General features: G+C 43.0%; 1 protein-coding gene across 1 annotated transcript; it reads left to right on the top strand.

Moving 5' to 3' along the window:
- Nucleotides 1–290: 290 nt before the first annotated feature.
- Nucleotides 291–7,592, top strand: LOC109877600 (uncharacterized; the record flags this gene model as incomplete). The annotated part of the gene is given in 6 exon segments (XM_031818294.1): nt 291–431; nt 433–448; nt 1,627–1,731; nt 2,357–2,572; nt 2,729–2,872; nt 4,216–7,592. Coding segments are annotated over 6 exon segments (1,632 nt in total), but the record flags the coding sequence as incomplete, so codon positions are not given.
- Nucleotides 7,593–12,382: the final 4,790 nt, after the last annotated feature.

The raw sequence follows: 12,382 nt of genomic DNA on the forward strand, positions 1-12,382 counted from the left end.
TGAACTTTTGATGTTTCTCTTTCCTATTGTGGCCAATAGTGTTTCAACTACTTGGAAACGAGTAGCCTGTTTACTACTCACGTATTCAACCACTGAACAAGGTCATGTGTGTGTGTGTGTGTGTGTGTGTGTGTGTGTGTGTGTGTGTGTGGTGTGTGTGTGTGTGTGTGTGTGTGTGTGTGTGTGTGTGTGTGTGTGTGTGTGTGTGGTGTATGTGTGTGTGTGTGTGTGTGTGCGTGCGTGCGTGCGTGCGTGTATATTTACTTGACGTTTGATTGGCTGACTGACTGATTGATGTCCCTGCAGTGCCACGGGAGCAGCTGTTACAGACCGAGGAGTACGACCTGAACGTGGTGCGACTCTGTCTGCAGGTGTTCCTACAGGACGACAGCGGACACTACAACCGCGCGCTCAACCCCATTGTCACAAACCCCCATCTACGACAACAGTGAGTATAGCTAGGCTATCACTAGCTAGCCTTGACGTTCAATAGTCAGGCTTACCCTAGCACAAACCTCATCTACAACAACAGTGAGTATAGCTAGGCTATCACTAGCTAGCCTTGACGTTCAATAGTCAGGCTTACCCGAGCACAAACCTCATCTACAACAACAGTGAGTATAGCTAGGCTATCACTAGCTAGCCTTGACGTTCAATAGTCAGGCTTACCCTAGCACAAACCTCATCTACGACAACAGTGAGTATAGCTAGGCTATCACTAGCTAGCCGAGACATTGAATAGCCAGGCTAACCCTGGCACAAACCTCATCTACGACAACAGTCAGTATATCTAGGCTAACATTAGCTAGCCTAGACATTGAATAGCCAGGCTAACCCTGGCACAAACCTCATCTACGACAACAGTGAGTATAGCTATGCTAATGCTAGCTAGCTAAAATAACTCCATATACGATAACCGTAAAATAGCCAGGCTAATGCTAGCACCAACGCTAGCCAGGCTAATGCTCGCTAGCACCACCCCCATCTACAGCAACAGAGAGTATCCAGTAGCTAGGCTAACCCTAGCTTGCTTACAGACCTCTATATACATTACCAGTGAGCGCTGTAGCCAGGCTAGCACTAGCTAGGACTAACCCTAGCCGGGCTAAAGCTAGCTAGCACCAACCTCATCTAAGACAACAGTGAGTAGAACCAACCAAACCAGTGACTACTACGCTAATGCTATCTTATGACGACCTGGCTACATTCTCTGTCTGACATTGCACCCCTTCTGTTATAGACAAAGAGGAAGCAAGCAGACCACAAACTCAACATTAACATGAATGTTTTAAGCAGCACTGTTGCCGTGGTTCACTGTTGCCGTGGTTCACTTCCTCATATGAAAGCATGCATGTGATTCTCTATCTCGTTAGAGAGCACTCCAAAATAACTTGATGCCCGTGTCGTCTGTCGCTAGTGCTCTGGTGTTAAACTGCCTGACTGAAACTGGTGAAAGTTATTCTTTATACCTGACAAGAGTGTAGGGTTAAAGAGATTTCACTCACAATATACATACATGGCATGCGCGCGCACACACATGCGTGCGCACACACACACACACACACACACACACACACACACCGTGTAACCTTTGCCATCTCCTCTCTTGTAACCTTTGTCACCAAGGGGCTCCGAACACGGCTGAGCTGCGTATCTGTCGGGTCAACAGGAACAGTGGCTGTGTGAAGGGAGGAGACGAGATCTTTCTGCTGTGTGATAAAGTCCAGAAAGGTACAGTATGTCCACAGATTGGAAAGAAATGGAAAATATTTATTCTCACCTTCCTTTCCATGGATCACAATGTACTGCTATGGGACTCCCGATCACGGGCCGGTTGTGATGCTATATGTGTCTCTTTTCATCCATCCATCATCATCCATCCATCCATACATCCATCCATACATCCATCCATCATCCATACATCCATACATCCATCATCCATATATCCATCCATCCATACATCCATCTATACATCCATCCATCTATCTATCCATCCATCCATTCATCCATTCATTCATTCATTCATCCATCCATACATCCATCCCTCATCCATCCAGCTATCTATCCATCCATCCATTCATCCATCCATCCATTCATTCATTCATCCATCCATACATCCATCCATACATCCATCCATCATCCATCCATCTATCTATCTATCTATCCATCCATTCATCCATCCATTCATTCATCCATCCATACATCCATCTATACATCCATCCATCATCCATCCATTCATCCATCCATCCATTCATCCAAGCACTTCCTTAGTCATAGTCCTTGTCTCTCCTCTCCTATTCACTCACTCCTTCATTTCCTCATCCCTCCATCCCTCCCATTCCCTGCTCCTGTCCAGATGACATTGAGGTGCGTTTCTTCACTCCTGGCTGGGAGGCTAAGGGCTCCTTCTCCCAGGCTGACGTTCACCGCCAGGTGGCCATCGTCTTTAAGAGCCCGCCTTACTACGACACGTCCATCACCGGCCCGGTCACTGTGCACATGCAGTTACGCCGTCCCACCGACCAGGAAGTCAGCGAGCCCATGGAGTTCAGATATCTACCCGACGACAAGGGTGAGGAAACAATCTCATTTTTTATATTCATTCTCTCCCTGTTGTAATCATAGTTTACTCATTCATATTGACTGCTCTATTAATCAGGAACATACCATGTGAATGTTGGTTTCCGCTGGCTGACACTTTAACATAGTATCTGTGTGTTGGCTACAGATCCCTATGGTTGCCAGGAGAAGAAGAGGAGAAGAGAGCACCTGATGAAAACCTTACCCGGGTTCCTACCTTTAGGTGGAATGAATCTCATGAACAGACCGAAGGCAGTACCACACAGTCCCATGGCCCAGTCCATGAGGAAAGGTAAGAGAACACACACACACACACACAAAACACACACACACACACACACACACAAACCACGGAACCAACCCCGACCTAGACCCAGACACTGATCATCTTATCTTAAACCACCTGCTACCTCTCTTTATCTGTGTCTGTCTGTGGAATGCACACACACACACACACACACACACACACACACACACACACACACACACACACACACACACACACACACACACTCACACTCACACTCACACACACACACACACACACACACACACACACACACACACACACACACACACACTCACACACACACACATAAAATCTCCCACTGAAATAAACGCACGAAAGTCGTGATATTGATGGAACTTTTATTTAACAACCTGGTCTCAGAGCAAAACATAATATAAATTTATGAAATCCATGCCACTCTATTTAGCCTGATATGTTGCTTTACATTAGGTTACATTACATTGGCCTACCAATGTAATAGCGGTCGTACAATATAATACGAATTACATCGTTTAATATGATGTATTACATTCGACTGGTTTAGTGTTTTTGGGCTCCCGGGTGGTGCAGTGTTCTAAGGCACTGCATCGCTGTGCTAGAGGCATCACTACAGACCCTGGTTCGATCCTGGGCTGTATCACAACCGGCCCGTGATCGGGAGTCCCATAGTGTGGCTCACAATTGGCACAGCATCATCCGGGTAAGAGGAGGGTTTGGCCGGTGTAGGCCATCATTGTAAATAAGAATTTGTTCTTAAATGACTTGCCTCGTTAAATAAAGGTTAAATAATATATGTATTTTTTTAAGTATGAGGTTCGACTAGTTTAGTGTGATATATTACGTTCAACTGCTTTAGTATGAGATATTACGTTCAACTAGTTTATTATGATATATTATCTTTGACTAGTTTAGTATGATATATTATGTTTGACTAGTTTAGTATGATATATTACGTTAAGGTTTGAGTTAGGAGTTAGGTTAAATGGTAAAGGTTAGGGTTAGCGGAAGGGTTAGCTAACATGTTAAGTAGTTGCAAAGTAGCTAAAAAGTAGTAAGTAGTTGCAAAATTGCTAATTAGCTAAAACGCTAAACTTGTCCGTGATGAGATTCGAACTCACAACATTTGAGTTGCTAGCTCCACGTTCACGTTATACATATCACCCTAAAAAGAGTGGCTTGAATTTTAGGAAAATATTTGACGTTTTTGCTCTGAGACCAGGCTGTATTTAAGCCTTGTTGTAGAGATGTATTGTTTTGCTCTGAGACAAGGCTTTATTTAAGCCTTGTTGTAGAGATGTATTTCTATATACACAACAACACTAATCTCCAAACCTCCTCTTTGCCAGACATCAACAACATGTACATGAAACAGCCCTCTCCCGCTATGATGCGTCAAACCCCTCCTACCATGTACAACCACGCCAACCAACATTACCAACAACATAGCCCTCAGCAGCGCACAATGATGACATCCATCAACCAGATGTGGCCCCAACCCAACCCGACTTTGTCCCTGGAGACCATCAGAATTAACCCCTCGAGCACCGGTAGTAACCAGGGTAACGGTATGCAGCAACAGCAGGTGAACCACTGTGTTACCTCTGGGTACCTTCATGGAGGGGAGAGCAGCAGTAGTGGTAGCGGTGGTGGTGGTGGTAACATCCTGCCCCAACTCACCATGGGGGACCTGCAATGTCTGGGTCTGGAGCCCAATCTCCAGGGTCCTTCGGCCAGTCATGCCCTGCCCGGTGGGCCTGATCTCCAGCTCCACCACCAGCAGCCTCACCCCCAGCACCCTCACCAGCGGCAGCACTTCCACCACCAACAGCATAGACAGCAGCAACTCCACCAGAGGAAAGGGCCATCCTTTACCCAGGGCATGGGGAGCCAGGAAGGGCAGATCCAGGGGAGTCAGACCCAGACCCTGGGCCTCCAGGCACCCTGGAGCAACGGTGGCGAAGTGGGGTCCCTGGGGTTGGGCTTCCTCCTGGATAGCGTGGAGAGTGATGAGATCATCCAGGGCCTGGTGGGAGGAGGGGGCCCTCAGGCCACCTTCCAACTGAAGCAGGAGCCCCTAACTGGGGGACAGGAGGGCCAGATGACCGCCTCTTGTTCCTTCTCCGCCTCGGACGGCCAGCAGCAGCAGTCGTACACCAACCTCCTTCCCCGACCTATGAGTAACAGCAACGGCATCACCATGGAGACAGCAAGGCATGAAAGCACCAATAGCAACTCCAACAACATCCAGGCCCTCAAGAACTTACAGAACCCCTTTACCCCAGCCAATGGAATGGGGCAAGAAGGTGCCCATTTTGACTCCTTGGCTGCCTGGGCCTTTTTCACTCCACCGCAGTGACTTGGCACATTCTCAGCCTGTGGGAAATGCTTCTGGCAGTCTCAGTGAGCAAATGCTTAGTCATCTTGTCTGTGCAAGAATGTGGTCAGAACTTGTGAACAGACATAGAGATATTTTCAGGGCAAAGGTAACTCAACTGGCTATATGAATATGATTTTTTTTTATATCACTCAATCAGTCTCAGAGTTAGATGAGTTGAGTTCTCTGCCAACAGAAGTAATCAATGCTTTGTGGTTTTAACATGATGAATATGCTTTTGAGGAAAAGGGGGATAAAGGTTGAGATAAACACGTGATAGTATGTTTTTGTTGACACTTTACTTGAAGTGGGCTGTTATAATGGCCTTACTAACGCATACAGAAGCAAGAATGTCATTACATCTTCCATGAAATGACCCCAAATCATCTTGTTAAGTTAAATAAGAACACACGGTTCAAATGGTTCACACCATTCAAACCAATGAGGGTTCGGAACTTTAAAGCCGATGATCTCAGGAGGATCTTTTATCAAATAGAACCTTGTAGTTCTAATGTCCCGATTCAACGGGCTACTGTTCCATGTTCCGTGTTCCATGTTCCGTGACAGTGTTATGTTGCAGTGTAATGTTGGTCGTAGATCCTCCAGAGTGGCCCGGTGGTCTAAGACACTGTTCTAGCTGTGCCACTAGAGATCCTGGTTTGAGTCCAGGCTCTGTCGGCAGCCGGCCACGACCGGGAGACCCATGGGGCGGCGCACAATTGGCCCAGTGTCGTTTGGATTAGGGGAGGGTTTGGCCGACTCCTGTGGCGGGCCGGGCGCTATCCACGCAGACACGGTCAGCAGGTGACACTGTGTTTTCTCCGACACATTGGTGCGGCTGTCTTCTGGGTTAAGCGGACATTGTGTCAAGAAGCAGTGCGGCTTGGCTGGGTCGTGTTTAGGAGGACACACAGCTCTCGACCTTCACCTCTCCCGAGTCCGTACAGGAGTTGCAAGCGATGGGACAAGACCTTAACTACCAATTAGGGAGAAAAAGAGGTAAAAATACCAAAAAATCTAAAACCATTTATAAAGGTTGAGCATAAAAAACTGTCATGACCTGTTACGTCAGCTGTTATAACAGCATCTGTTCTAGCTGTGCCACTAGAGATCCTGGTTTGAGTCCAGGCTCTGTCGGCAGCCGGCCACGACCGGGAGACCCATGGGGCGGCGCACAATTGGCCCAGTGTCGTTTGGATTAGGGGAGGGTTTGGCCGACTCCTGTGGCGGGCCGGGCGCTATCCACGCAGACACGGTCAGCAGGTGACACTGTGTTTTCTCCGACACATTGGTGCGGCTGTCTTCTGGGTTAAGCGGACATTGTGTCAAGAAGCAGTGCGGCTTGGCTGGGTCGTGTTTAGGAGGACACACAGCTCTCGACCTTCACCTCTCCCGAGTCCGTACAGGAGTTGCAAGCGATGGGACAAGACCTTAACTACCAATTAGGGAGAAAAAGAGGTAAAAATACCAAAAAATCAAAAACCATTTATAAAGGTTGAGCATAAAAAACTGTCATGACCTGTTACGTCAGCTGTTATAACAGCATCATAGAGGTATTATGACAAGTCCACTTTGGGTAAAGTGTTCTATGTCCTGTACATCTACAATAAAGCCAGTTGAGAGTTTAGCATGTTCAATCTCTACAAATGCTATAGCTCTGAAGAGTGGCGAGGTACTCAGATTCCCTCAGAGGAAGATTCTGGGAGTGTCCAGTCAGTCACTGTTGGAATACTTCAGAGATGCGTCCTTGTTTCCTTGACCTATCCTGTCACTCACTGAGCTACAAGTGATAGTATATCTGAAAGCAAGGTGACCACCTTATTACTTCCACCAATCCAACCAAAATGAGATCCGTGATGACTTCAGGTGAGGTAGGAAGGAAGGATGCATTTCTAATGTATTTCAACAGGACCAGTGGTAGGTAGCACTGTGGTATTCCCTGGTAATGGCTATGTCATATTAATAATCACGTGTGCTATCTATCCCAGAGTTCTCAGAGCATTGTGATGTAATCAACACTATGGAACATCCCAAATGGCACCCTATTCCCTAGTGCACTATATTAGGGCTCTGATCAAAACTAGTGCACGGCATAGGGGATAAGGTGCACTTTGGGATGCTAACCGTGGTTCCACATCAAATGCATCAGTTACTTTTCATGTCATAATTTACCCAAATACTGTATGTATGGTTTATAAATACTGTATGCAATGGTGTATAAATGTTGATGGGTTTTTGTCTTAAAAAGTTGTTATTATTTTCATGAACAACATTTTGTAAGCTGATGATGTTTCTGTGGTATTTTCCTAAATGTTTTATGCAAATAATTCTTAATAAAAATCTTTATTTTATTCCAGACAAGTTCGTAATTGATTGTATCGAATGGGGAAACAACATACATAGTGTTCATTTCCAGTGGACGAAATAATCAGTATTTCATATTTGCCATAATCTCTGAAACAAAAGCGTTACTTAATTGTGTCAGGCGACATATTATATTTGCATATATACATATTATATTTGCATATATACATATATTTGCCATTATTCTTGTACCTTTTGAATGACATTTGAGCCTAATATTTTAAAGTGCAACTTCTCCTTTGATCTAAGATATATGAAAGATCGTTACAGGTCGGCCCTAATGTAACAACGTTGACAGTATCTTTTACCAATAGCAAGATGTTGTCCTCGTGAGTCTGTCCTTGTCAGACACAGGTCCTTTCTGGAGGACAGCCAATCGCGTAGCTCTACTGTGGTTATATTCATGCTCACTTCTTTTTGTTGTTTACCTTATAAGTTGCCTATTGCATGATTTACAGTAAACCAGTGTTCACCATTCCAGTCTTTGGATGGAGCAATAGTCATCCGTGGTGATGCAATGCCTGATGTTCTGGTAAATGGATACAGTGTTTTTAACCACCCCACTGTCCAAATATCCAGTCATGCTTTTTCAAAACACTTTTTTTTCTTCTTCTTTTCTTGGCATGCATCCCAAATGGTACCCTATTCCCTATGTAGTGCACTATTTTTGACCAGGGCCCTATAGAGTTGAAGCCTCGTTAGACTCTGGTCTAAAGGAGTGCACAGTGGTGGGAAAAGTACCCAGTTGTCATACTGGAGTAATAATAAAGATACCCTAATAGAAACTGACTCCAGTAAAAGTGAAAGTCACCCAGTAAAATACTATTTGAGTAAAAGTCTAAACGGATTTGCTTTTAAATATACTTAAGTATCAAAAGTAAATGTAATTGCTCAAATGTACTTGTCAAAAGTAAGGAGTGCACAGTAGTAGAAATCATTTCAAATTGCTTATATTAAGCAAACCAGACGGCACCATTTTCTTGTTTATTTTTTTACATTACGGAAAGGCAGGAACACACTCCAACACTCAGACATCATTTACAGATAGGCAGGAACACACTCCAACACTCAGACGTAATTTACAGATAGGCAGGAACACACTCCAACACTCAGACGTAATTTACAGATAGGCAGGAACACACTCCAACACTCAGACGTAATTTAGAAACAAAGCATTTGTGTTTAGTGAGTCAGATCAGAGGACCGAGGTAAAGACAGTTGAAGTTGGATGTTCAACAGATATTCACACTTTCAAACCTCAATAGCTTTCAAACCACCTGAGCCACAGACTCCAAATAAGTGTCATGATGTTGGAAAAATTGTGCACAACATTGCACAGGTCTTATTTTCACGATTTGAACATTAAATCACTTTCCAAAGCGAATAAACGTGGAAATGTGAGCAGCATTTTGTATTCCTAGTTGAATTAGTTAGGGAGCGTAAACAAAGTACAAACTTTTTTTTACATTCGAATTTCGATAGCTCCTTGGTCATGTAACCTACTTGCCCCAAACAAGGTTCAGAATGTCCACTGACTACCCTTCTATATTCCACACCCTTTAGTTTGTTCACTTTCATCTCACACATTTTTACATGAATTTCTCAAACTTAAAAATGTCAATAGCTCCTTGGTCATGTGACCTACTGACTTCAAACAAGGTTCAGAATGTACAGTCAGTGGGCCATACACATTGCACACACTTTAGATTGTCCATTTTCATCTCACTCGATTTTACATTAATTTTTCAGAATTTAAAACTTCAATAGCTCCTTGGTCATGTGACCTACTGGACTCAAACAAACTTCAGAATGTCCACGGACTAGCCTTATATATTGCACACTCTTGTTTGTGTACTGTAAAATCATGCAGTGTAACGTCCATTTTTCATAGTTTTACATTTCAAAAGCTCCTTGGTCATGTCAATTACACACCTAAGAAGCGTGCAGTGGATATACACCCATATTGCATAACCTCTAGTCATGTATCTTCTATATCGTTGTACATGAATATTAGTTTGACAATTAGGGGGTTCAGTCCAGTGTTGTGTTTAACCCTTTTCTTTAGTATTTATCCATAATAATTGGTCGTTCTAAGTAGTTATGTTCCCATTTTTTTTTTTTTTTTGCCACAGTATTTAACAGCGGTACACAATAGGAGAGAGACAGATAATATCTCCTTTCATCGTTAATATCAACCTTAAAGGAAAAGGGCAAAGTATTGTGTCTTCTAACTGCCCAAGAATAGAATCTAAAGTGTCAGGAAATGTTTGTTCCCATAAATAAAAAGGAGGATGTGTCTCCTAGAGGTCAACCGATTATGATTTTTCAACGCCGATACCGATACCGATTATTGGAGGACCGAAAAAAAAACGATACCGATACCGATTATTGGAGGACCGAAAAAAAACGATACCGATACCGATACCGATTAATCGGCAGATTTTTATATATATATTTGTAATAATGACAAGTACAACAATACTGAATAAACAATGAACAGTTTTATTTTTACTTAATATAATACATAAATAAAATCTATTTAGTCTCAAATAAATAATGAAACATGTTCAATTTGGTTTAAATAATGCAAAAAACACAGTGTTGGAGAAGAAAGTAAAAGTGCAATATGTGCCATGTAAAAAAAGCTAACGTTTAAGTTCCTTGCTCAGAACATGAGAACATATGAAAGCTGGTGGTTCAATATTCCCAGTTCTTCAATATTCCCAGTTAAGTTTTAGGTTGTAGTTATTATAGGAATTATAACGCGTCGACTATGTCTCTCAGTACCATTTGTGTTTCATATACAGTACCTTTGACTATTGGATGTTCCTATAGGCACTTTAGTATTGCCAGCCTAACCTCGGGAGTTGATAGGCCATGCCAATTCATCGGTCGACCTCTAGTCTCTCCTCATACATCGGGCACTTTAGTCAGACTGTGTAAAAAGGTTATGATGGGGCCGGCAACGGAGTTCCCATTGGCTAAGCACCACGGAGACCAATCAGGAGAGAATACACACAGGTCAAGGGTGCCAATTGAAAGTCAAGGGGTGTGTCTGTGCCTTTTGGATGACTCTCTCTTTACAGAGAACCCCTGTGGTTCAAGTCAAGAGCTACCCTTCCCCTTTCAGTCTGCTCTGCGCATGTCTGAAAGTGACAGAGTCAGCAGCCAAGAGAGTTTTTCACAGTATGTCATAACAAATTATTACACTTATGAATGTAGGTAAAATGCTAATATGTATTAGATCCAGTACAATGGAATATATATAGTCCACTGACTATATAAGGGTAGTTAGTGAAACATTCTGAACCGTGTTTGAAGACAGTAGGTTACATGACCAAGGAGCTATTGAAAATTGAAAGTTTGAAAAATTAATGTAGAAACGTGTGAGAGGAAAATGGACAAACTAAAGGATGTACAATGTGTAGGCCCACTGTGTGGACATTCTGAACCATGTTTGAAGTCAGTAGATCATATGACAAAAGAGCTATTGAAATAAAAAAATTGTAATAAATAATTTAAAATTATGCGAGATGTAAATCGACAAAAAAAAGTGAGCGCAATGTGTGTCTATGCCATTGGGATAGGTAGATCCAGTTTTTAAAGTTTTAGGAATAATGGTGAAAGAGCTGTTGAAATTTGAGAAAAAAAATGGTCACTATATTGACGGTCCCTAACTGCTGTGAACGTAAGGAAAACTACAGGCGAATATCCGTCAAATATCCAATCTGAAACTAGCTTTACCTCGGTGATCAAATCAAATCAAATCAAATTTATTTATATAGCCCTTCGTACATCAGCTGATATCTCAAAGTGCTGTACAGAAACCCAGCCTAAAACCCCAAACAGCAAGCAATGCAGGTGTAGAAGCACGGTGGCTAGGAAAAACTCCCTAGAAAGGCCAATACCTAGGAAGAAACCTAGAGAGGAACCAGGCTATGTGGGGTGGCCAGTCCTCTTCTGGCTGTGCCGGGTGGAGATTATAACAGAACATGGCCAAGATGTTCAAATGTTCATAAATGACCAGCATGGTCGAATAATAATAAGGCAGAACAGTTGAAACTGGAGCAGCAGCACAGTCAGGTGGAAGTTGAAACTGGAGCAGCAGCATGGCCAGGTGGACTGGGGCCAAGATGTTCAATGTTCATAAATGATCAGAAGCAGCAGGGATGACCAGGGATGTTCTCTTGATACGTGTGTGAATTGGACCATTTTCCTGTCCTGCTGAGCATTTCAAACACAACGAGTACTTTTTGGGTGACAGGGGAAAGGTATGGAATAAAAATGACAATATTTTCTTTAGGAATGTAGTGGTGTCAAAGTATAAATAATAAAGTACAGATAAAATGACTTAAGTACTTTAAAGTATTTTTACTTAAGTACTTTACACCACTGATATGGAATAGGGTGCAATTTACAACACAAGCGTGTTCATGATGTAGCTGTCTGGCTTCCACATTGTGGTTGTGGCTTGATTCCAGACTTAGACTTAGGTTCCTCTATTCTGGTAGCTAATATTGAAGAACAAAACAGTTCTGGAAGTTTTTAGTGTTTTGTTTTTATTAGATGTGCCTGTACGTGACCTTTTGAACACACAGGACATTCATTTAATAATGTCATTTTACACTTCTTGTTGTCAGGCTGAAGTAGTGTAATCGATCAGAGGTCAGAACTTCTGTCTATGTGATAAGAGGCTATTTCCCGCTAATGAACAGATGAAATATCTTAACATCCAATCCATTATTGCCTAACTAATGTTACTGGAAGGTACACCG

Source organism: Oncorhynchus kisutch, unplaced genomic scaffold (genome assembly GCF_002021735.2).
Source record: "Oncorhynchus kisutch isolate 150728-3 unplaced genomic scaffold, Okis_V2 scaffold1326, whole genome shotgun sequence".
In the NCBI taxonomy this organism is placed as follows: Eukaryota; Metazoa; Chordata; class Actinopteri; order Salmoniformes; family Salmonidae; genus Oncorhynchus; species Oncorhynchus kisutch.